The sequence below is a fragment of the Lacerta agilis genome, chromosome 5, assembly GCF_009819535.1.
Source record: "Lacerta agilis isolate rLacAgi1 chromosome 5, rLacAgi1.pri, whole genome shotgun sequence".
NCBI lineage: Eukaryota > Metazoa > Chordata > Lepidosauria > Squamata > Lacertidae > Lacerta > Lacerta agilis.
The window spans coordinates 67,406,188-67,432,931 of record NC_046316.1 but is presented as its reverse complement, the minus strand read 5'-3'; the positions used below and the strand labels follow the sequence as shown (position 1 = coordinate 67,432,931).

Sequence of the window (26,744 nt, the reverse complement as noted above, 5' to 3'; positions counted from 1 at the left end):
TGTTGGAGAAGCAAAGGACTTGTCTCAGAACCATGTTATCCATCTCTATATAGCAGATCCCTGTTCCACTTCCGTATTAGACTAAAATGAGAATGCTGAAACATTTTGAATCTCTTTTGTTTAATTGCAGATATCCACAGTTCCCTGGGAAATAAGAACACTGTACTCATCAGTTTCTGAAGATACAGAGCAAAAAGCAGAGCATTTGTTTGTTAAAGAGGTAAATTAACATTTGCTTTATCTCCTTGACCTTACATAGGTACTGTTGTTGCAGTGGATTTTATTTTAATTAAAGATTAAACAATGTTATGGCCTTTCAAGAAGGCATGAACAATAGCATCTTGACGGGAATTAGCCCAATACAGCCTACACTGACTGCCAGAGCCTGTCCAAGATTTCAGATAGGGGACATTCCCATCCCTAGCTGGAGATATCACGGGTTGAACTTGAGACCTTCTGAATGGAAAGCAGATGCTCTACCGCTGAGCTATGGCCCCTCCACATGAATCACTACTTGTAGAGTGTGGAGTAGCTGTTTGTCCTAACTTAGCGAGTATTCCATTTGGGAAAGTATCCTGTTTCCAGTTGTGATCTTCAGAAAAAGTGAGGCGGGAGTTGAAACATGATACTCAACACAGTAGCAAAGCCAGCACTGGCTTCCTTGCCTTTATTAGAAAAGCAATGACTTTCAGAGCAGAACATGACATATTCTATCTGGAAATTATTGCGAATTGGCAAGTTGTTGCTTAGGCTGAAGCCTTTCATGGAGCCAAAGGAAGTGTGAAAGCCGTGACACAGTGGCAAATGCAGGGAGATGGAATTATGATTTCAATGGGAATTTGGTTAATGGAACAGTCTCAGGATAAGGGCTTTAAACGGTTCCACTTTCCATTTCCAAGTCTATAAATAGCAAGTAAATGAAAACCTCAGCACAAAGTATTTAGTAGCACCCAGGCTTTTCTTTCCTCTGCTGAGGCTGAAAGTATTACTAAGGTTCAGAATAAGGATGTTCTTTGTTACCATCAGCAGTAATAAAGGTCACTCAGAAATGAAGGGCAGCCTTCCCCAACCTGGTGCATCTCTGATATTTTGATCCAAAACTCATCAGCCTAAGACAACATGACCAATGACTGGCGTGGGGTGTGAGTTTTGCTCCAATAACATACAGAGGGCTCTGGGTGGCTGATGTAAGGATTCCTTTATTCCAGCCCATATAGTTGAGGTGCCTGATGGAATGATTAGTAAGATCTTGAGCTGTGCATTGTTTCCCCAAACATAACAGAGCCACAACGTGGTATGCCCTGCTTACAGATGATATCCACAGGACAGACTTCCTGGAATTTAACCCCAGGTTCTGTGCAGACACATTTTTGTATACATTCACTTTGAAAAATCATGGAAATAAAAAATAGTATATAATAACTGTTTTTACATTTATCCCTATTCAATGTTATGGATATTTATTTTGCATGCTAATTATGAACAATATTTAGAAGGCTACCAGTATATGATATAACTTGCATCAACTGGCCGTTTGTCTCTGGTACCCTCTCTCTTAAATCATGGGTGTTGGCTCATACTATAGATCTGTTTTGTTTTATTGGTACAATTGCTGCAGGTTTGTCATGGCCCTTGGCTAGAATAGTAATTGATTTGTTTTCACTTTCACAAACTTTGCTCTGCAGTGCAGAGGAAGTTCATGAAATGCCACACCCATCTTGGTTAAATGATATTAATTATTCTTCTGTCTTTTTTCCATGCTTATTATAGTGGTAACATCCCCTTTCTCTCGCATGTTGTCAAGAAAGAGGAACTGAGTCTAACCTTGGGTATATTCAATAAATGTTTCCAGCTTTCATTTGTAGAATCTCCTAGATTCCCATTCTTATCCCAGTCTAACCTTCCTGGCTGACACATGCCATAATGGTATCAAGGAAAAACATCATCTCATCAGCACGCTTTTTAAAGACTTGTCATCCAAGTCTGGCATGATCCTACTAAGGAATATTCATTTTTTCCCATTTTTCAGATGTGGCTCTGCCCAGTTTATAGATGGGTGGTCTGGCAGGAAGTAGCTTGTTGGAACATCATCTGAACTTTGCATGTGCTCATCTATGGTGCACTGCTATCCAAAAACTATATAGTTCTTCATATAACTAGCTTTGCAGATTCAAGCTAGTCTTTTACAGTTATTTGAATGTGCTTTTTGTTCTGTTTACATTAGATGTATTGATTTATATAAAGAAAATCAACCCTTTTGTATTAAACTGTAGGTCCAAGAACAGTGGTTAGTTGTATGTGTCAACTCGTAATCTATTTACAAATTCTCGAGTGAATATGACATATTATTGCGAATTAATGCTCTGTTGATCTTTCAATGCATGCGTAACTATTGCACACACACACCCCACTTATAATGACTAGTAAGAGAAATGCAAGTGGAAAAGAAGAAAACTGGCCCTTTCTTTAAGAATGCAGTTTTTCTCCATGTGCCAGCCACAAAATGAATGAAGTGTGGGATCTTTTCTGATCCTTATCCAACTCACTGAAAGGGCTTTTTCACTGGCTCATATAGTAGTGTGTACACATTGCTGCTAATCAAATATACACTTATCATGGACCAGATGTTTACCAGCTTTCTTTCAGAAAAACCTAAATCATGGGGGGGACAGAGCTAGGAATGTTCTTGTCCACCTGCTAATCTGCACACCGGCGACTGATCTCCTTATATCCCAGTCCAGCATTTCATGCAGAACTCGCATTAGGTCAAATCTAGACTAAGTTGGTTGCATGTTGTTTCCATTTAAATCAATGAGATTTAATTTAAGTCTTTGGTGACATCAGGTTTAATTAACTTTGTCCAGATACACAACCCATTGCCTCTAATTTTGTGGGAAAGTTATGCTGGGTTGGTTATCTATCTCTATCATCTATCTATCATCTACCTGCCTACCTATCTATGCTAGTTAGCAATATAATAATTTATGTCTACAGGCACATGGGACTGCTACCTTGCAAAAGCTAAGCAGGTCTGGTCCGCACCTGGTTGGGTGACTTCTTGGGAACAATATGGGATTTGCCTTGGATTCCATGATGGAAGAAAGGCAGTAAATTACTGCGAGAAAATAAATAAATGTGCTCCTCATCACACACAGACTGTTCTTCACGGCTTTTATTTTGTTCATCCTTGCAGCAATTGTACTTGGGAGGTTACTGTTATTATACTTTTGCAAACAGACAGTCAAAGCTGGGATAGAGTGACTGACCCTGAAATCATTTTGTGCCATTTTGGGGGCAATGGGGTGGATTTGGCGGAGGTGTCCCTCCATTCAGCCCTGCCAGCTTCCACTAGCATCACTGCTGGTTTGGGGCTCCATGTTCCACTTGCCAAACATGTGGTTAAGTGGATTCCCACCACTGGCAGTCAATGGCAAGCCCCCAGATTCTAGGCTATGGCAGTGATTTGTCTGCACATCTTCTGCCATTGCCCTAGCAAAATGCTGGTGTGCACAGCAGGGCTGCTGTTGAAGAGATGGCCTCATTGCTCCATTAAAATAAGCGTTGGATTGCAACCTAACTCAAGGTCATTCTGTACCTGTGGTAGGACTGGAAAGCAAGTCTTCCAAGCTTAATCCTAGCATGATTCTATGTAATCAAATAAACTCAGTGTTTCTAGGACTCCTGCCCTGGGCACTTGAATCAGAGCAAAAGCACAGATTTAATTTGAAGAACAACATGTGTGGTCCTTTTTATTTTTTATTTCCTAGTTCTCATCTAAGAATTATTTCCATAGCTATGTTGTGGCACAAGCACAGGACAAAGAGCCAAGGCAGCTCAGCTGACACAGCATTGCATAAATCAACTTGCTACTAGGCACACTTGCGATTTGATTAGACAATGTTGTAGTGCTCTTAAGGCGCTGTACAGTTATTAAATCCTGCCACGAAGCTTTAACCCTAATTCTCAAGACAGGATTTAATCAAGTCCATTCTCTTTGTTGTTTACTTCTTGGTGAAGTTCTTGTGAAGTTTTTATTCCTTAGCAAATGTGTCATAATATTAGAATAATATAGAATAAACTGGGAAATGTTTTTAGTGTGAAGACAAAACTGTCTGCTACTGTCAACACAGTTTACACGTTTAATCCTCCACTCCTCTTGACAGTGAGGGTTCCTCCTTGAGGGGTATGTGATGAACTATGGGTACACAGAGAGAGAGAATCACACACATATTGAAAGATACCTCACTGTGCTAACGAGTGAGTCCAAGATGAGCAACAAAGCCAACTCATGGTTTGGAAAATATGAGTTGTGTGGAGGAAAAATAAGTAGTTCTGCTTAGGCAAAAATAGAAAAAGAAAAAAAAAGACAGGAGATATAATTAATTGCACAGAGGGTGCAATCATTAACTTGATTGGAGTGTTGCCACAGATTCCACTGGAACAGGGATTGCATGCACCATAAAAAACAGGGAGGAGAAAGAATGGATAAGCTTAGGACTGGTGAGTTTGCAAGGGGAGTGAAATTACATTGGGGGGAATAAACAGCAGTCTCCATACTATATTGAAGGAAAGGGCTGCTTTTGAGGAGGGAAAAAACCCTAAAAGGCCTGTTGCATACTTTCCTACAAGCTTCTCTTCACCATTTACTCACACTTCAGCCCTGCTGATTTCGTTGTGTGACTTAATCATGGAGGATTACAACGACTGAATGTTTCTTTTCCGAGGCACAGATCCTGGAGATCCCGTGCACAAGGGTTTTCTTACCTCCAGCTGTTGTCTCCAAGAGAATAAATCTACTGTTGGGAGTGGATGGGAATGGCGAATATCAGTGCCTGGAAGTGGTCTCCCTCCAACAGCTTATTGGTGCATCAGTGATAATAGCACCAAGCATTCGGTGGTACATTTGGGATGCAGGACCAGTGTATGTACTAGGTATATTTGTTGGACACGCATAACTTTTTGCACATGTGGAAGTGCATCCACAAGGTTGATCTGCATTGTTTCTGTATATGAATTATCAATCCCCCCACCACCACTAAATCTGCTTGATGTAACTGTTCCTTTCTCATTTTATTAGGCTTGTAAATATTACAGTTCCCAATGGCACATTGTAAACTACAGATATGAGCAGTACTCAGGAGATTTTAGACAATTACCAAGGTAAGAGAAACTCTAATTTTTTTCCTGGTGCTTTAATGTTATTTTTAATAATTATATGTCGGTGTCTAGGTTTATGTTGTGGAACTGCTCCCTAGTTTCTGGTAAGTTATCCTAGGACACTGTATACACAACATTCCCTGCTATGGCTGCCATTCTGTTCAGTCATAATGAATTCATATCATGTAATTAATCTCCACTGGAATGCATGTTGGGCAATAGCAGTGCTTGATGCGCTCTGAACTGAATGTCGGTGTGCTGTAGTGAGTAAGAATGGAAGCAGTGAGCCTGGGTGTCCTTGACTTAAATTGTCTTCAACTCAGGTGTCTTTGGTCAAGCCATGCTCCCATACATTCTTAAAGAATCGATATTTATCTGGAAACATAATGTGGTTCTTAACCTTTTCAAGTTGCAAGAGCAGTTTGGACATCAAAACTAATCGCTCTTGGGTGTTAAAATCAGCAGGAAGGGCGCTTTTTAAATTTCCGCCACCCTGAGAAGCTTGTGGGGGGACGTCAGCAGAAACTACAGAACAGCACGGTGGGGAGGAGGAGGGGAATAGTTTTGCCTGACAAGCTGGAATGCTTGCGCCGATGGAATGTTCATTTTGGCGCAACACCGCATTGAATTCCACCCTGGATTACACATGAAACTCAGGGACTAATATCTTGTTGTTGATGAAGATGTTGTTAACCCTAAGGTCCCGGGGTGAGTTACAACAATTAAAACACAACATTAATATTAAAAGCAATATTACACAATATTTAAAACAGGGCATACATCATCACGAAGGGAGACAAATTTCAATCATTCCTCCCCATCTCTGCATGCACCTGCCCCCACAAATCAGCTATGAACTGTATGGGCCTCTTTGGGGCAGATTTAGGGGTCTGGAAAGGAGGATGAGGAATCCCTGAAAATTGCCTTCCTCCCCATTCTGCTTATTGATGTCTTTGGACAGCAGAGGGTAACCAACTGGATTTTCCCCTCTGGTCCTACCAAAAGCAAACAAAAAAACCAAATCATTCCTGACCACATTAACCGGAAGCTAGCTTAAGCCCATAAGGATGTTGGATGGGGGAGGAAATGTACACTATTAGAAGCAGGCACTTCTCCCTGTCCTGGGAGTAGTTCCGAGTGAAGAACTCGCTCATTGCTTCCTGTACTTATCAACCCTGTGTGACAGGGACACCATGTGATCTGGCCCACTGAAGACAAGGACAGCCCATAGAGCTGCACGGCAGATTCAGAAGGCCCAGCACTTTGAGGCATCTCTTTCTCAGCTGCCCTTCTACATATCTCTTGTCCTTTCCATCTTAATAACAGCTTGAGAGTAAACGAGTTGGCCTTTCACTGGACACCTTGTGTCTCATCCCATCCTGACTTCTATTATATTGTAGAAACTTAGAAGCTTGGTGAGGAGATTGTTTTTTGTTTTAAATCATCATCTTCTTTTTTAAGTGCCTTCCTCCCAGCAAGCTATTTTTCAACCAGACCCAAAATAGCTCTTAGAAATTTTATTTTTCAGTACTAATCAGAACCTTGCCTTTGGATTTTGTACTGAGAACCACATGAATTTGAACCGGGCAGTGATACTACGCTGCCAGCATGACTGAAACCTTGAAGCACTGCACTGGGAAGATTCAATTGTTTCCTTCCCTCAAGGCATGTTGCGTTAACTGGCTGTTTTGGACACTCACAGAGCACATAGATTGGTGGAGAAGTCAGCTGCACTCAAAAGCAATTTTTTCAATAGCAGGAAACATTTTTGGAGGGGAGGATTTAAAAAAATCTGCACAAGTGGGCATATAATCATCTGGAGACAAAAAAGCTGACTTTGGGACAGTCTTTTTGTCCTTAAATTGTGAAGTAAGATGACAGGGAAGCATTTACAATGTGTAATATGCCTCATCCTGTGTATTTAGCAGTTAGTATAGAATAGATTTTCCATGAGCAGCTGACTTCTTTCCTCTTTAAGAAGATGTGGGCTTTTGTTGAAAAGGAAAACTTTTCACTCTGCGAAGTGAAACTGCTAAGAAAATATACACTATTCTTTGATATAGACCATACACAGGCTGCCAGTTAGCTAAGTTGTTGGTACAGGAATACAAAGCCCTATGCAACTTGGGACTGAGATATCTAAAGTATTGTGTCACCTGTTATTTACCCAGCTGATTGGTATGTTCTGCAGGAGAAAGCTGCTGATAGATATTATTATTATTATTATTATTATTATTATTATTATTATTATTAGTACCCCGCCCATCTGGCTGGATTTCCCCAGCCACTCTGGGCGGCTTCCAACAAAAATCAAATACATTAAAATATCACACATTAAAAGCTTCCCTAAACAGGGCTGCTTTCAGATGTCCTCTAAATGTCTGGTAGTTGTCTATCTCTTTGACATCTGAAGGGAGGGAGTTCATTCGGTGTGATATAGGAATTGGGTCTTCAGTGTGGGGGCACCATTGGAACTCCCTCCTAGGACCTATATGATAGACACATCTCAGCACTTTTCAAAGTCCTTTTTTTCTAACAAGCCTTTTAAATGGAGATTCTTACCCCACTGTGTCTCTGGGATCTGAAATTGTTTTTAGTTTTCATGTTGTTTTTTATTGTTAATCACTTTGGGAAGTTTCCTGGGAAGCAACTCATTAAATAAACAAGTCTGTTGTCTGTTCAATAAGATCTTTAGTTAAGGCACCCCCTGGTTGTGCCATGGTCTGTTGAAGTTCATCTTGTGGCAACTGGGAAGCAGGGCCTTGCCTGAGGTGGTGCCCAGTTTGGGGAGTTGTCTCTCTTCTGAAATGAGACAAGTGCCAACTGGGATGTGCTTTTGGCACTTGTTTAAAATTTATAGTACATGCTTGTCCAAGCCTTTTCTGGCTATATTAAAAACACACATATCCAGTTAATGTGCATGTTATATTCTTGTTGATTTTATTGAACTTGTTTTACTTTGTTTTAAATAAAACACAATAGTAGCTTTTGTAAGGGAGTTAAGCATGGACAAGTCCCAGTGTTTATTCGACACTTTTAGAATACTCATGGAATCACCCTTTCAGTACCAGGAGATCACAATCAAGCAGTAGCAGGTGGCAGGTTGGCGTTAGTGGGGCTGCATTGCTCTCCTGGCTTCCCAATGATGTACATCACTGCTGGTCATCAAGCGAGGGAAGGACAAGACAATGGGGAGCTTGGCACCATGTAGGCAGGGGCGGAGGAAGGGGTGTGTGGTGGGGGCGTGCCGCCCCAGGTGTCACCACTGAGGGGGTGACAAAATGCTGGGCAGCACTCACCATGGGGCCTGCAGTGCACCCAAGCCACACATCTCTCCTGGGAGTGATGCGGTGGCTTGGGCGCCTGCAGGATCCGCACTGCCCCAGCGGTCCACCCGCCGCCTGCCCCTCAGCTATAGGGTGGCTGAGTGGGAAGAGGCAGGCAGACTCTTTGGAGGCCACGCGGAGCGTCCTGCCCTGGCTGGCCCCACCCCTGGGAGCAGGGCATGCGCGCCACCCCAGGCGCCCGATCGGCTTGCTCCGCCGCTGCATGTAGGAGCAATGGCAGAGCCAACCCAATGCTCCCAAGCTCCTTGATGCTTTACCCATCCACTTCTTACCACTATATTTTTAAACGATGGAGAAATAAGAGGTCTGACTGACTGCATTAGCAGCCCTTCTCCTCTTTTAAAGGAAATACTCCGTTATATTTCATGAAGATGAAAATTAATCCATTTGCTTTTCCTTAGGCATGAATGCAGACCAGATAAACTCCCTTCACACTCCTTTGAAATTGATCATGAAGATGTTGACAAGGACGAAGTAAGCATACCCCCCACCTGCATTTTCCTCCTCATTGCTGAGTATCTTGTTGTTTTCCTTATTTTAATGGAAACATAATAGAAGCAAACTTTGTTGGTCATTGCTTGCTCAAAAAAAGAAAAAATATATAATTAAAAAGGAAGTGGAAATTGGTTTTTTTAATAGAAAGAAGGTATTCAGTCACATAGTATGGCTTGATGTTTTCAACTTGCCAAAAAATAGGCGGTGAGTGGAAGGGAAGGGAAATCAACAAGTCAAGGGAATATTAACCATGTGTTTTGCACAGGATACAACATCCCACTCATCTTCAAAAGGAGGTGGAGGAGGAGGAAATACAGGAGTTTTCAAATCGGGCTGGCTTTATAAAGGGAATTTTAACAGCACAGTAAACAACAGCATTATGGTTCGGGTAAGTACTATGTCTTCATTGTTTTGGTTATTTTCTATCCATCCTCTCCCTTCTTTGTCTCCCATGATCATTGCTTTTCTGCTTTCTGTTTTCATTTAGTTCTTTGTCTCAAAATAGAATCAATAAAAGTGCATTTGGGCTGCAATGCTATTCTCACATTACCTTGGAGTGAGCCCTCATTGAATTTAGCAGGGCTTACTTCTGAGTAGAAATGTATAAATTGCGCTATAAGTGATATCAAAGTGGATGTTGCCATTGTCTACCGAAAACATATACTTGAAATGTTTATCAGTAGTGCTACACTTAAAATAAAACACCTGAATAAAACACCTTTCAGAAACAATTTGCAGTACGTCCAATCTTGGTTTGTTTGTTTTCACCTAGTCATTCAAAAAGCGCTACTTCCAGCTGACACAGTTGTCAGACAACTCATACATAATGAACTTCTACAAAGATGAAAAGATATCAAAGGAACCCAAAGGCTGTATCTTTTTGGATTCCTGTACGGGGGTTGTGCAGGTAAGCCATTTTGCTGGGTTTTCAAATATAAGCTATGTACAAATGTACCAGAATGTGTGTGTGTGTTTCCATAACGTATGTCCCACTTAAACCATCCTCCTGAGGCTGTTTAAGCACATTGTGAAAATCGGCAATTGCTCCAATAAAAGCAGCATTAAAACAATATAAAACCATTGTGCAGAGGAGGTGGTTGCATCATGTGCTCACAGCTTCCATGGCATCCTCCTTTCAGTCTCCTGAAAGTGCTCCTGTTCAGGTTTCCAGTCAACCATGCACTTTTCCAAAATATCCCTCCGGTTTTCCGTTTCTTCCACTAAAGCATCCTCAGTCTTCACTGGGCTCTTTGGGCTTTTCCCTTCCACTGATAAGTCCCCCCCCCCAAAAAAGCTTGTTTGTACTTCTGCATACCCAATGTCTCCCAGGAATAACACCAAGGGAGACAAAGCTGAGCCCATGCATCAGCCAGCAAAGCGGTAGCTGGGTGGGGGTAGAATTTGCTTCCTCCTTCCTGCCACTTGGCTTCTACTGTCAGTTGACTTAGAGTGCGGAGCTGAAAGGAAGCATTCTGCAACCCCATTCATTGCCCAAAGGGTGCTGGGTGGTGTGGCTTTATGTACAGTAGTGGTACAGAGCCACAGGGCCACTCTCCCAATGCTGGCCTCTCCACTGCTTACATTGACACGGCTGCAGGGGCGTCGCTGGGGAGGGGCGGTGGGGGCGGGACGCCCCCAGTGACAGGGTGAGCAGCGGCGGGTGGGGGTGATGAGCGGCGGCCCCTCCTGCCACTCCCACGCGCCGCTGCTCCCTCCGGCACCCCGGGAGCAGCAGCACACGGATGGGGTGCTTCCGCCGCTTTTTTTCGGCGGGGGGGGGGTCGACCAGCGAGGGGGGGTGTCACGCTTGTCACCCCCTCATCGCTGGTCACCACCCCCGCCGAAAAAAACCGCCGGGGGGGGGCGGGGAAAGCCTGGAAAGGAAGCAGAGCAGGCGCGTTTAAGCGCCGCTCTGCTTCTTTTTCTCCTTTCCGCCGCTTTTTTTCGGCGGGGGGGCCCCGACCAGCGAGGGGGGGTCACGCTTGTCAACCCCTCCTCGCTGGTCACCACCCCCCGCCGAAAAAAACCGCGGGGGGGGGCGGGGAAAGCCTGGAAAGGAAGCAGAGCAGGCGCGTTTAAGCGCCGCTCTGCTTCTTTTTCTCCTTTCCGCCACTTTTTTTCGGCGGGGGGGGCCCCGACCAGCGAGGGGGGGTCACGCTTGTCAACCCCTCCTCGCTGGTCACCACCCCCCGCCGAAAAAACCGCCGGGGGGGCGGGGAAAGCCTGGAAAGGAAGCAGAGCAGGCGCGTTTAAGCGCCGCTCTGCTTCTTTTTCTCCTTTCCGCTGCTTTTTTTTCGGCGGGGGGGGGGGCGACCAGCGAGGGGGGGTCACGCTTGTCAACCCCTCCTCGCTGGTCACCACCCCCCGCCGAAAAAAAGCCTCGGAAAGGGGGAAATCCCCCCTTTCTGCACACACGTGCGCCGTGACGTCATTATGACGTCACGACGCACGTGTCGTGCCCCTCCCCCAGGGGGGGTGCCTCTGCGCTGCCGCCGCCCCCAGCAGCGCAGAGGCTAGCGACGCCACTGCACGGCTGTAGTATGGTAGCTCTGACTTCACCGCTGTCCCACCTTAGTCTTATCCAGGTAAATAGCATTGATGCCAATGCCAGGATAGTGGCTCTGTGGCTACACACGACCACATATTACCACTACTTTTTGTGTGTGTATTATGATAACCCATTGTAATTGACCTGAGGATCATTCAGTGAAAAAGTAAGGTATAAATATTTCAAATACATAAATACCTTGAGGCCCCTCACAAACCTGTTGATCAGGCACATGTCTTGAGCATGAATGGATCAGTGCTTAGCGGATGAGTTTGTTATTGGTATATAGGCTAATACATGCAGGTTGAAATACAGGTAACCATGAAACTACTGTGTAAGTTTGTATGCATGCACAATATCTATATAGAGAGAGAGTGTGTGTGTATGTGTTGACTAAGATTTCAGCCCAAATCCCCGGTCTACCAAGCTGGCACACAGAAACTACTGTTGGCGTTGGCCAATGAAAATCCCTGAAATGAAGCATTTTGGGAGACAGAGAGGAGGCAGAACCGGGGTGGCCATATATCCGCTGAACCCTGAGCCAGTCTTACCACCATCACCTGAAAGCATCGGGCCTGAACTGGGCCTCTTTGCTGTGCCAGCCTTTCCCAACCAGCATGAGTGGCAGGGCTGTGGACATGGTGGTGGCTGCACCACTCTGTTAGGCTTTACCACTGCTGCTCAGGCATTTAGATTGCTCCATAAGTCATACTCGGAGTAGAGCCCTCAAAATCAATAGAATTAAATTGCCTAAGTCATATTCCAAGTATGACTCACGCCGGATATCATTCACAGAACATCTCCTTAATGTAGTTATCAAATCTGATGACTGAGTCATTAATTGCTTTAAAAAAGAAGAAGAAGAAAAGAAAAAATGCCAATACATTTCATGACGAACTTTTTTGCAACATTTTGTTGAATGGACAAAGTAGAGCTAACTTAAATTGCACCAGATGTTTTCTGGTGGTGTCATGCGCTTGCCAACTTGGAAGAAAGAGAGTGGATCATCCTGATCTAGTAGTTCTCGGACACTTGAGATAATACTGATGCACACATGGAGTTCCACGTGAGCCATGAATGATCCCTCTTCCTCTTGAAAGAATGGCCTAACTTTTAGGGTCCTGATTCATAGCACTTATCCTTATGACTGCTTTGGTTGCTACAAATATGTTTTCTTTGGGTTCTTGAGGTTTTCTTAAGGCACTTTGCTGTGTAGCTGTGGTTGCTCAACCAGACTTTCTGGCGAATACTCAAGTTTTACAACTGTACTATATTTATTGTCTTTGCTGAACAGAGGAAGTATGCCTCAAAAAGGAGATACAAATACTCTCTGACTGACCACAGTGCCTCCAACACAGAGCAACATCTAACTTAGTTGTAGCATCCATTCATATATTTCAACCATGCAAAATACAGAGTGTGTTTCTTCTACCGTATAATACAAATGTTTTATCCTACCTGCTTTTTGTAATTTCATCCATTCATAACCAAGGGAGAGTTAGTGATCATGTTCATAAATCTGTTTGCTAAAAAAGATGGAACTTGTTAGAGAAGGCTGGTAGCCTAGCATGTTGAATGTTAGTCATAGTTGTTTTTCTACAGTACCTTTAAATAATACATTATATTACTTATCCTATTTATTCAAAAGGAGCAAACTGAAGCACATTATTTTAAGGCAGAGATAGGGAACCTGCAGCCCTCTCTGGACATTGTTGAACTCCATCTCCCATCAGCCCCTGTCAGCATGACTAATTGCCAGGGAGTGTGGGAGTTGTAGTTTAACGACATCTAGAGGGCCACATATTCCCCACCCCTATCCCTCACCTGGGAACAAAATCCCATTTTCCCCACATACAGAAATATTTCAGGATTCATATTTTAGTTATTGTTACAGAGTTTCCCCCCCCTGAAATATAATTATGGTAACATAGATATTCAAAGGTCACTTTATCCTGTTGAATCCTGGCTAGCTTTTGTTTGGTAAGGTGACCAGGAATGGGGAACCTGTATCCTTCCATACATGGTTGGAGTCAAGCTCACATCAACCCTAGCCAGCATGGCTAGTCTAGATCCATATGTCACATACATGGAATATTTGGAAATGTTAATTCCAAGCTTTGGGAAAGATTATTTGTTTCCCCTATCTCTTAGCAGGTGGTATTTTCAGAGATAAAAATGAGTTGATCCAGAGAACAAAGTATTGTTGGACAAGAAGTGTGAATGAACAGACCTGCCATTTGCAACCTCTAAATTCGAACATCTGGAACGTTTGTTGTTCTGGAAGCCAGAGGTTTCTTAGAGCTCAACAATCAGAGGAGAAGAAAGTAGAAGTCTGAGGGGCAAATTAGATAAGATACCTGGAGATTTGTGCCCAGATATTCAGCAACTTTTACTTAAGTACATGTGTATTGTCTGTTGAACCTTGACTGGAGGCTAGGGACAGTTAGTTAATTGTGTCACATAGCCAGTGATGAGGGTGGGAGTCAGAATCGATTGGGATAGCAATCCTGGGACAGAAAGTACTTCCCCATACCACTTTCTCAGACTTAAATTGCCCTCCGAGTGCTATTTGCCCTATTGGTGAAAACTTGCAGACACCACATATTGTAGTGCAGCCACCCAACTTTCTAATTCACAATGTTTGCTCTTGGCTGTTCAGCTATTTGGTGTAGAATAAAGTATTTCATATCATGGAAACTCAATATATTTAGTCCATTAGAAGTACTGTATTCATAGTTATTTTGATCTACTTTCTCTGGCATATGTGATGGGGGGGGGTTATATGTGAATTAATACGTAGGCCTGAGTCTGTGTAACATAAAATAGCTGTTGGAAAGTTAAAACCTAAATAAACTCTAAATGTGAATAACTTCTCAAACCACTCTGTGATCTTTTAAGAGATGGATAGTTCCAGTAGACATTATACATAATCTGGGCTAAGCCTGGAATATCTATCTCAACCTATATGATGTGGTGTTTGTGACATTCTTTATGTATACTATAATGTTGAACTTTAAGTTAAATGTGGGAAATACTAAAGTCAAAAGCCAATTTCTCCAGTGGCAGGAGCAGTAAAGAGGTGACATTATATTAACTTTGCCACAGAAGGAAATATTTGGCTGTAGATATGAAAAAGAAGCTTTTGCACAGAACCTTGTAGGCTTGCCATAACTTTGAAGCACAGCTTATAAATACATATTGAATTCCTGTTGTTTGGTATGTTTAAGTACTCAGCATGTGAAAATGATTTTTGCTATTAAAAAAAAAAGAAACTCGGTAACATTTTGTCATCTAATTTGAATGACTTTTCAGAAAAGGTGAAGTGCCCAGTATAGAAAACATTCAAATTAAATGACATTTGTTCCTTGCTTTCATGAAGGCAGTTCATTTGCATCTTCTTAATAAACAGAGGATTCAGTCTATAGCTGAATCCTTGGCAGATTTTTAATCTTCCAAGTAAGTCCACATCTTCCAAGATGCTTTCTTGTTCTTCAAGAATTGAATGAGATGCAAGGAAAGAATAATTTGAGTGCAGATTAAAAGAGAGGACTCCCCATTTGTATGTGTTTCTTGGGAGAGAAAGTATTTGCATGTTGTGGAATGCTATAAAGAAGCCGTTTATAAGGAATTCAATTAAGTCAGCAGACAGATCAAAGGCCATGCAGTACCAGTAGCCATGTAATACACTAGCTGGCTTTTATATTTCAATGCATTTCAACCCTGTTATTTTGCTTGGCTTCCATTGGAACACACTGTCTCTTTTTTCTATTAACTTTATTTTCTGTTCTGAACATTACTTTGCATTTTAACAAAATGCATGTGTGGGATGTGGGGGTGTTGTTTCCAGCACTTTTCTGAATACGGATTAACCTGTCTGCAATTATTGAATATCAATCCACTCTCCTCTTTAAAGCAAGCATAGCCAAAGCAGTGCTCTCCAGATGTTGTGGACAACAATTTCCATCACCCTCAAAGCTGTAGCTGATGGGAGTTGTAGTCCGAAACATCTGAAAGGCACCGTGTTGGCTACGTCTGCTTTAAAGTGCTAATCAATAGCGATTTCAAGCAATGACCTGAAAGATCTGGCAGTTATTACAGAGTGACTTGCTTTTGCGGGGGGGGGGGGAGGTCTTATATCCAGCTCTTCCCATACGAGCCTGACTAATCAGTTTTATACAACCAAGCAGCAAGGTCCATCACTCTGGTGGCCCAAAAAGCATAGATGCTATGTAGGGGCCAGCGTAGAGAGTATTAGAGCAGTATATAAAAATATTAGTATACAACTGCCTTGTGCAAACTTTCTGAGCATTATCAGTTGTGGTCAACTTTCAACCTTACTGTTATAAGCAACTGTGTTTGTGGTCCCACATAGTTACTTGATAGTAAGCCGAAATGAACTGAGTGGAACTGAGGAGATATTATTGGATCAAATTGCAAAGCATCTGTTCAGGAATAGTCCTGATGGAAATAGACTGAAACTTTAAATACCTAAAATTTAGCAAGGCCACATGACCCGGAAGCTGTCTGCCGACAAAGACAAACGCCGTCTCCCTCGGCCAGTAAAGCGAGATGAGCGCCACAACCCCAGAGTCATCCATGACTGGACCTAATGGTCAGGGGTACCTTTACCTTTTAGCTCAGTGGTAGAGCATGTCTTTCGCAGGTCTCAGTTTAAATCCCTAGGAGAACTGCTGCCAGTTGGTGTAAACAGCAATGATGGGCCATTGATCTGACTCAGAATAAGGCATTTTCCTATGCTTTTTCTCTTGTTTGAGGTATAGGAAGTACAAAAACCTTCCATTGCTTCTACCACTATTGATTCCCAATTACCCGCCTAAAGAGAACATTTGTATCTGCAACTTACAGATGCTACTTCTTGTTCTATTTGTTCAATATAGGATTCGTCATTATAGTTTAATGCTTTTTCCTATTGCTTCCTCCCTGCTTCTTATAAATATCTTGATCCAATAGAATAACAGGCTTCGAAAACATGCCTTTGAGCTGAAAATGAATGACTTGACATACTTTGTGCTGGCAGCTGAAAATGAGCAAGATATGGATGAATGGATTTTCACTCTCAACAAGATCCTGCAGATAAATCCAGAAGGGTCCGTTCAAGAGAGGAAGAGCGCAGACATCACAGATCTGAAATTTGGTAACAGGGAATGCCTTTAATAATTTTGGGTGCATTGATTAAAAAAAAGCAATGATAAAAGTAAAGCTTTGCTTCTCTCCCCCCCCCCTTTGCATAGATCTGTTGAAGCATTAATTGTTCGCAATCCCTGTTGTTAACTGCATAGTGTTGGATGTTTTAAAAGTTGTGCTAGTGTCCTTCAGAACAACATGGTATAAACCAGTACATACAGGATATTAGCAAAAGCATTTCTATCACTTCGTTTCCATCTAATTTATATATTGGGGCAGGAAGCCACAAACCAATCACACTGTTAAAGGTTTAGGAGACCTTATATAGTGAGACTTGCCCTATGATTCAAAATGCATTTACATCAAAGGAGACGCAGTGGAAGAGCCTATGCTTTTATTAAGCCTTCCTTCAACCACAGGGCATATCCTGTGATGGGCTCTACATGTGAGTCATAATTCCACAAGAGAACAGCAACTTTTCTTTGACACATCGCAGCAGAAGATGGTTACTTGACAGCCGCAGAGATGTTTCGTTGCTAAAGAGGTTTTGTGATGAGAGTAGCAGTCCTCGGCTAATTGGTATTGATGAAAGGATTATTAAAAATGTTTCTCTAATGATTTTCTTTCTAGATAGACAGTGGGCAGTATCTAACAACGTAATTCTGCTGGCTCAAGGACTTCTGGCTGCACAACAGAACTTTCTCTCCTCTCCCTGCACACCCTCTTAAAAACTGCTCTGGAAGACAAGAAGTAAATCTGGAACAGATATAGGAGGTGCATGGGGAGTGGAGAGGAAGGGAAAATTAGTATGTTGTGTAGCTAGAAGTTGTAGTGCTAGTAGAAGTACATCACTGATAGGGACATAGAGCTGTTTGGCAGAGTTGTCCTGCTCTTTCCTTCTACCCTGACATTTCATGTGCAGAGGGCAACTTATAAAAACAAGCAGGAGAGCCCCTGCACATGCAGAGCTCCTGTATGGGAGAAATTGATCTTCAGTTGTTAATTAGGCAGCTCCTATATGATATCGAGCGACAGAATAATCTGGCCACAATAAGGAAATTTTGTCCATGGTATGATTATTTTCCACCTAGTCATTTTGACACTTTGGCACTATGTTTGCAAAATTTAACAATTCCAAAATACAGACACACTTTCACTTTCGCAAGATTGAATATACTGCCTGCGGCTGTGCTTGAGGGTCGATTTCAAAAAATTCCACTGAAAAATTGGTTATGTCCCTGTGGAGATGGCAGTATTAAATCAGTGGCTCATGTGCTTCTGGCTTGCACTCTTTATAAAGATTTGAGGAGGCTATTGCCCCTCTATTGGCCATGCTGGGTCGCTCAACCATTGCTATAGTGTCCTTTCTTTTAGCAGATCAAGATGATCTGGTGACAGCAAAAACTGCAAGGTTTTTAGCGGGGGCAATTAGAATAAGATCTGTTATTTGATTGTTGATGTAAACCCCCAAAATGTATTTTCTATAGTTAAGTTTTAACCTCTACCTTCAGTTCATTTTATTTTATTGCTTATGGCTAATGGCTGATGCAAATAAAGATTTTTCTGATTCTGAATCTTCAGTTGTGCTTTTCACTTTTTAAGATTTGGAAGACATGTCGATGAGCTATGATTGTCCGCAAGAGGAAACTGATTCTTCAGAGAACAGCCTGCATCCAGATTTTTCAAAAGTAAGAGACTACCATTGTTAAAAATAATAATAATAACAATAATAACCTCTGTGTGTTGCCAGTGCCAAAGCTAAGCATTCACATCTGGGGTCCAGAGTGTCCTGCTTTAGTGGCAAAATACACCATGCAGCTCCAGCCTTGCAACCATTCAGCCATGCAGCCTAGGACCATTCAACTGTCCTCATCAGGATAAGCACATAAGAAAAGTCCTGCTGGATCAGGCCTAAGTGCCATTTAGTCCAGCATCCTTTTCTCACAGTGGCCAACCAGATGCCTCTGGAAACCCCAATAGCAGGACCTGAGTGCAACAACATTCTCTTTACTTGTGATTCCCAGCTGGTATTCTGAGGATATGCTGGCTCTGACAGTGGATGTAGAAACTAGCCATCTTGACTATAAATTTGTCTAATCCATTTTTAAAGCATCCAAGTTGGTATCCATCACTAGGCCTTGTTGAAGTAAATTCAACCATTTACTAAAATTGCTCCTCCAAATCTAACCTTTTTTATAGGAGAGGGTAAGTTTTGCTGGGAACAGTTGCCATCTAAAGATGTGTCATTTTGGCATAGTACCGGGTGAGAAATGGGTGGAGATTGGGCTTGCTGGAGACATTGTGACAGATGACTTTCTCCACAAGCCATTCTGAAGGCATCTTAGCAGCTATGGAGCCATTTATGTGGTTAACCTCAGTTGTAAACTTTTTAAATAGTACTGGGAGTAATATGAGGCATAGCAGAATGCACCTGTTAAATTTTCTTCACAGTATAAGCTGCCGCATTAATACTGGTGCTTGATGGTATTTTTTTCATTGTTAACAACAAGGTGTCTTGTACATGGCAGGAAACAAAACTGAAATAATTTAGGCTTCATGATTAAAGTGAGTTTACAATCAAAGCCGCCACCCCCCCCCCAAAAAAAAAATATTGGTTTGGAAAATAATTATCCGAACAGCTTGAGGTTTTTCCAAATCAGAGCACGTGAATGTAAATTTGACTCTCTTACAACAATTTGCATACATAGTGTCAGATTTTGAAGAGTTGCCTTGCCACTTGCTGTTTATGGATTTTCAGCTTGGTGTTTGTTACTTTGCTGTTGGCAAATTTATAATTATAATTTATAATGTGGTACCGGTGCATCTGAAGTAATTTGCTACAGCACTGGAAATAAGTATGTATTTTAATGACAAACAACACTGTTGGATGAAATTAAACATACTGTAGTCGATAATTAGGTTAAATGAATTACTCAAAATAAGACAGGATTATCCAAATTACACCAATGTGATATTCTTGAATGTTTTAGAGATTCTGCCCCAGATTAAATGTAGATTTCACACCTGGGTTTGCTTTGCAGGCTATCATTCAAAAAGAGGGAGAAATACCAGAAACAAAAAGAGACACAAATTATAAATTTGAATACGTGTGTGTGAGTGTTGCAGGGAGGGGGGAAATAGCTTTGTGGGCCAGATTTGAACCCCTGACATGAAGCAGTTTGAGCTAATAAGATGTTTACCTGTAGAATAAGAGGGTGTTGTTGTTGCAGTACCTCACAGAAACAGAAGAAACTGTCAGAGCATCTCGAAATATGGATAGGTTGAATCTATTCTCCCTAGATCCTGATATTGCTGTAAGTATTATTCTTTGTTGCTTTTTGTTAGGTGTTGTTGTTGTTCAGTCGTTCAGTCGTGTCCGACTCTTCGTGACCCCATGGACCAGAGCACGCCAGGCACGCCTATCCTTCACTGCCTCCCGCAGTTTGGCCAAACTCATGTTAGTAGCTTCGAGAATACTGTCCAACCATCTCATCCTCTGTCGTCCCCTTCTCCTTGTGCCCTCAATCTTTCCCAACATCAGGGTCTTTTCTAAGGAGTCTTCTCTTCTCATGAGGTGGCCAAAGTACTGGAGCCTCAACTTCAGGATCTGTCCTTCTAGTGAGCACTCAGGGCCGATTTCCTTGAGAATGGATAGGTTTGATCTTCTTGCAGTCCATGGGACTCTCAAGAGTCTCCTCCAGCACCATAATTCAAAAGCATCAATTCTTCGGCGATCAGCCTTCTTGATGGTCCAGCTCTCACTTCCGTACATTACTACTGGAAAAACCATAGCTTTAACTATACGGACCTTTGTCGGCAAGGTGATGTCTTTGCTTTTTAAGATGCTGTCTAGGTTTGTCATTGCTTTTCTCCCAAGAAGCAGGCGTCTTCTAATTTCGTGACTGCTGTCACCATCTGCAGTGATCATGGAACCCAAGAAAGTGAAATCTCTCACTGCCTCCATTTCTTCCCCTTCTATTTGCCAGGAGGTGATGGGACCAGTGGCCATGATCTTAGTTTTTTTGATGTTGAGCTTCAGACCATATTTTGCGCTTTCCTCTTTCACCCTCATTAAAAGGTTCTTCAATTCCTCCTCACTTTCTGCCATCAAGGTTGTATCATCAGCATATCTGAGGTTGTTGATATTTTTTCCGGCAATCTTAATTCCGGTTTGGGATTCATCCAGCCCAGCCTTTCGCATGATGAATTCTGCATATAAGTTAAATAAGCAGGGGGACAATATACAGCCTTGTCGTACTCCTTTCCCAATTTTGAACCAATCAGTTATTCCACATCCAGTTCTAACTGTAGCTTCTTGTCCCACATACAGATTTCTCAGGAGATGGATGAGGTGATCAGGCACTCCCATTTCTTTAAGAACTTGCCATAGTTTGCTGTGGTCGACACAGTCAAATGCTTTTGCGTAGTCAATGAAGCAGAAGTAGATGTTTTTCTGGAACTCTCTAGCTTTCTCCATAATCCAGCGCATGTTTGCAATTTGGTCTCTGGTTCCTCTGCCCCTTCGAAATCCAGCTTGCACTTCTGGGAGTTCTCGGTCCACGTACTGCTTAAGCCTGCCTTGTAGAATTTTAAGCATAACCTTGCTAGCGTGTGAAATGAGTGCAATTGTGCGGTAGTTAGAGCATTCTTTGGCACTGCCCTTCTTTGGGATTGGGATGTAAACTGATCTTCTCCAATCCTCTGGCCACTGCTGAGTTTTCCAAACTTGTTGGCATATTGAGTGTAGCACCTTAACAGCATCATCTTTTAGGATTTTAAATAGTTCAGCTGGAATATCATCACTTCCACTGGCCTTGTTGTTAGCAAGGCTTTCTAAGGCCCATTTGACTTCACTCTCCAGGATGTCTGGCTCAAGGTCAGCAACCACACTACCTGGGGTGTATGAGACCTCTATATCTTTCTGGTATAGTTCCTCTGTGTATTCTTGCCACCTCTTCTTGATGTCTTCTGCTTCTGTTAGGTCCTTTCCACTTTTGTCCTTAATTGTGGTAATCTTTGTACGAAATGTTCCTTTCATATCTCCAATTTTCTTGAACAGATCTCTGGTTTTTCCCATTCTGTTATTTTCCTCTATTTCTTTGCATTGTTCGTTTAGAAAGGCCCTCTTGTCTCTCCTTGCTATTCTTTGGAAATCTGCATTCAATTTCCTGTATCTTTCACTATCTCCCTCGCATTTTGCTTGCCTTCTCTCCCCCGCTATTTTTAAGGCCTCATTGGACAGCCACTTTGCTTTCTTGCATTTCTTTTTCATTGGGATGGTTTTCGTTGCTGCCTCCTGTATAATGTTACGAGCCTCCATCCACAGTTCTTCAGGCACTCTATCCACCAAATCTAAGTCCTTAAACCTGTTTTTCACTTCAACTGTGTATTCATAAGGAATTTGATTTAGATTGTATCTTACTGGCCCAGTGGTTTTTCCTACTTTCTTCAGTTTAAGCTGGAATTTTGCTATAAGAAGCTGATGATCAGAGCCACAGTCAGCTCCAGGTCTTGTTTTTGCTGAGTGTATAGAGCTTCTCCATCTTTGGCTGCAGAGAATATAATCAGTCTGATTTCGATGTTGCCCATCTGGTGATGTCCATGTGTAGAGTCGTCTCTTGTGTTGTTGGAAAAGAGTGTTTGTGATGACCAGCTTGTTCTCTTGACAGAACTCTATTAGCCTTTGCCCTGCTTCATTTTGAACTCCAAGGCCAAACTTGCCAGTTGTTCCTTTTATCTCTTGACTCCCTACTTTAGCATTCCAATCCCCTATAATGAGAAGAACATCCTTCTTTGGTGTCATTTCTATAAGGTGTTGTAAGTCTTCATAGAATTGGTCAATTTCAGTTTCTTCAGCACTGGAAGTTGGTGCATAAACTTGGATTACTGTGATGTTAAAAGGACTGCCTTGGATTCGTATTGAGATCAATCTATCATTTTTGAAATTGCATCCCAGTACAGCTTTCGCCACTCTTTTGTTGACTATGAGAGCCACTCCATTTCTTTTACGGGATTCCTGCCCGCAGTAGTAGATATGATAGTCATCTGAACTGAATTCGCCCATTCCCGTCCATTTTAGTTCACTGATGCCTAGGATGTCAATGTTTATTCTTGCCATCTCATTTTTGACCACATCCAGCTTACCAAGGTTCATGGTTCTTACATTCCAGGTTCCTATGCAATACTTTTCTTTACAGCATTGGACTTTCCTTTCGCTTCCAGGCATATCCGCAACCAAGCGTCCTTTCGGCTTTGGCCCAGCCGCTTCATCAGCTCTGGATCTACTTGTACTTGTCCTCCACTCTTCCCCAGTAGCATGTTGGATGCCTTCCGACCTGAGGGGCTCATCTTCCAGCGTCATAACTTTTATATGCCTGTTGTCTTTGTCCATGGAGTTTTCTTGGCAGGGATACTGGAGTGGGTTGCCAGTTCCTCCTCCAGGTGGATCACGTTTGGTCCAAACTCTCCACTATGACCTGTCCATCTTGGGTGGCCCTGCACGGCATAGCTCATAGCTTCCCTGAGTAATTCAAGCCCCTTCGCCACGACAAGGCAGTGATCCATGAAGGGGTTTGTTAGGTGAGAGAAAGCTAAAAGTGACCAGCATGTCCATTGGGGAGGAAGCTGTGTCATTCTCACTGTTTTGCATTCATTATTTATTATGGCTTCGATTCACATGTTTTCTTACCCGCTCTTCATTGTAATCTGCCAAGGGCATACAAGCATACACTTAAAACAAGTAGAACAGTTTATATACAATTATAAAGACAAGTTAAAACAATTCCAAGCAAAAGCTGCGGAGTATAAATTAAACAAAGTGGAAAGGGTGGGATCTACCCCCCAAAAAAAACCTTAAATGTCCAGGGTCAGACTAAAGAGGTTTGCAATCAACATACAATGGAAGCTGTGTAATGAAAATGCTAAATGCATTTTGTATATTTGCACGTATTTCCAATGCTCTGTATTTCAGTGTTTTGAATGTTTGCTGTAAACTGCTTTGGGCACAGCTCATTGTGGAAAAACGGCATAGAAGTAAACTCAATAACAATTTAAGGGCTGCCATGAAGAAAACTCCCTCCTGGGCCACCATTCATCACAATTATGAGGGCATTGGAACTATCAGGAGTGTCCCACATACTGTCTTTCTTCAAAAAACTGGCTTGTAAAGAAATGAATTTTATGCTGACTGTCACTGGATCTCTGATCTTACAACTATTTTCCAGAAAAGTCTGTTTTTCCTACAAAATTCTGTATACTAACTTCAATTAGCTAATTATCCCAGTGTTTTTATTCCAGGCCTTGAATCCTCAAAGAAAGGAATTTCCAGCAGCAGATTCATTGCTCAAGCCTTTTCAGGAAAGGGATGCCAAGCGAATCATGATAACATGCAAATCCCTTAATCTGAATCTTCAGGCTTGCGTTTCTGATAATGAAAGTGACCCCGTCACCAATGTAAGTCTTAAGCAGAGGTAGGGGGGCTTATATCAAGGCACTGGCCATGGTCAGCCGCAATATTGGCCAGTAAAGCATAGGGACATTGGCCTTTCCATGAGCTGCATGCTGCTGCATACAGTTCAAGCAGTCTGTACTTTGCTCTTCTCTTCCTGGAGTGGAGAAACAAACCATGGAATTGCTGGCTTAGCACCACATGCAAACAAGTGCTATTGGTTAGAGTGTCAGGCTGGTACCAGGGAGACAAGGGTTCAAATCCCCACTTAGCCACGAAGCTCACTTGGCCTAACCTACCTCACAGGGTTCTTGTGGGGACTAAATGAGGAGTGGCAGAACCACATTTGCCACCTTGAGTTTCTTGGAGAAAAGGTGGGATATAAATGCAATAAATAAATATAAATGAATAAACAAACCATGAGCAGAAAGTGAAGAACAAATCTTCAGGACAAAGAACAAAGGAAATTAGTGAATGCATTTTTGAGCTGTGCTTTAAAGTGCCAGGTGATCTCTTGGTAACCTTACCCACAATCAGAGGTGTAGCAAGGCCAGGTGGTACCCGATGCAAAAAAAAAATTGTCCTCTCCCCCATCGACGGCTTGGGAGTCACGGGTGGGCGGCGCGCCAAATGTCACCCCAAGCCTCCCCCGAGCTCTCAAAATGAAGGCAAAAAGGTGCAGCTCCCCCCTTCCCCTGATGGCTTGGGATAGGCTTGGGAGTTGCGGGCGGTGCACCAGATGTGAACCCCCCCCCCCCAGCGATGACACCCAGGGCAGTCCGCACCCCCCTTCCCACGCCTCTGTCCACAATGCCTTGCTCTGGGGGAGGACTCCCCCACACACTCTTTCCTCAGAGTAAAGGTAGAAGCACCTGTGGCTGATCAGGCCAGAAGAGGAATATGGAACAGGAGCGAGGGAGGAGGGAGGAGATGGTGGCAGCAGTGAGAGAGGAAAGAGGAAGTGGTGGAAAAGGATAGCTGTGCCTGTCTCAGTACGTGTAATGTCTTTTGCTGGCCCTCTTGGGGAGAAACAACCCATGAGCCCTGGTTCCCACATAATACTAAGCCAGATGTGCTGTGTGGTCCGTTTCCCCACTCTAAGAAAGGAGTAGCAAAGCAGAGACATTGAACTGCATTGCACAGGTGCAGTTTCTGTAGCCACGGTTTATGGCCAGTGTTGCATGTGAATGAAGCCACTGCTTTGTTTCCTCAAGAGAGTGACTCAAATCCCATCTGAAGCCTGTTGCTTTTCATGTGGATTTGTTAAAAACAACAGGTTTTATTCTGCATTTTTATTTTACTGCTAAAGAGCAGAATGGTGGGGATTTTATATAAATCAATTTATATAAACAACACTGAATGTACACATGTTTTTGAAACACAGTTTCCTTATAGATTTAAGACAAATTTTAAAAAAAAGATGATGCTAAGCCTCTTTTTTATTTTAATATCTATCTTAATAGGGGCTTGCAACTACATGACCTTAATCAGTACAAAAGCTGGCTGCATCAGGCTTCAGATCAAACCTTATACAAATAAATGAGTTTGTGTGTCTTTAGCTATTCACTCTTATGTAATGTAATTCAGGGTGTGGGGCCTTGGGAGCAAAAACAGTGTCTGCTGTCTGAGGAGGGACCTTGGAGCAGTCTATAAGCTGAAATAGAACTCATCTCACTGCACATGGAATAGCATGCAGAATTGCAGCCCATGGGTTGGACCCAGGCTAAGCTAGTCATGCTTTAGTCCTATTGAAATCAATGGGACAAGTTTGCTACAACTTTCAGTGGAACTTAAACACGACTAGCTTATATTGGATCCAATTTAATATTTCTCCAGAAAACTGTTTCTAATTTTTACATCAAAATAACATTTTTTTAATAAAATTACAAAATACCAGTTCAGGAGAATCAGATTTTAGCCAGTGTCTATGTTACAGAGGGGAGGTTGAAGGGACTGTGTCAGGTTCTGACAATGCAATTTCTGTGGTTTTTGGAGAAGACATTGATTTCTTTCATTAACAGATGACATCAGCAGTGTCTATTTTGCACATGTCAGTCAATACTTTTTTGGCAGGATGAAAATGCTGGCAAAATCATAGCCGTAGTGAGAATGGGGCGAGTGCATAATTTATTTTTATTTTTTTATTTTTTTTAAAAAAAATTGCTAATGCAGGATTTCCAAAAAGTGGAGAGCAAGCAACTATCATATGGAGTCTTAGTCAATGGGTTGGGACAGGTTGATAGAAAATGCAGAAATAGATAGAAACACTTTTTATAAACCTAGCTGAAAGCATATCATCAAAAAAACAACAGTCAAATTAATTTAAAAGGAAAACCATGGTTTAGTGCTATGTGGATGAACCTCACTGAGCATGAATGAAATGTAGGCTTGCACACTTCTCTCCCCATCCTCTGTGAAGTAGAAGGACTGCCAGGTTTCTTTCCAGTTTTAAGAAATCTGAGCTTAGTGTTACATTCAAGCCAGGAACCCAGCTTTCAAAGTATGGTTCCTTCAATATGCCAGCTTCATAATTTTTTGTTTGAAGTTGCCTTGTTAAAACCGACCAGTGTTAGCTTGAAACAAGGGTTCCTAGTTCAAATGTAAA

General features: G+C 42.3%; 1 protein-coding gene across 1 annotated transcript in view; it reads left to right on the top strand.

The window, feature by feature from the left end:
• DOCK10 (dedicator of cytokinesis 10) overlaps positions 1-26,744 on the top strand; it is a 168,098-nt gene that overhangs the window by 71,374 nt on the left and 69,980 nt on the right. Inside the window, 9 exon segments of the mRNA XM_033150272.1 lie at positions 131-220; positions 5,078-5,160; positions 8,906-8,978; positions 9,265-9,387; positions 9,772-9,906; positions 16,519-16,702; positions 18,295-18,380; positions 19,923-20,006; positions 23,989-24,144. Of these exon segments, the coding sequence (XP_033006163.1) occupies positions 131-220; positions 5,078-5,160; positions 8,906-8,978; positions 9,265-9,387; positions 9,772-9,906; positions 16,519-16,702; positions 18,295-18,380; positions 19,923-20,006; positions 23,989-24,144 (1,014 nt within the window).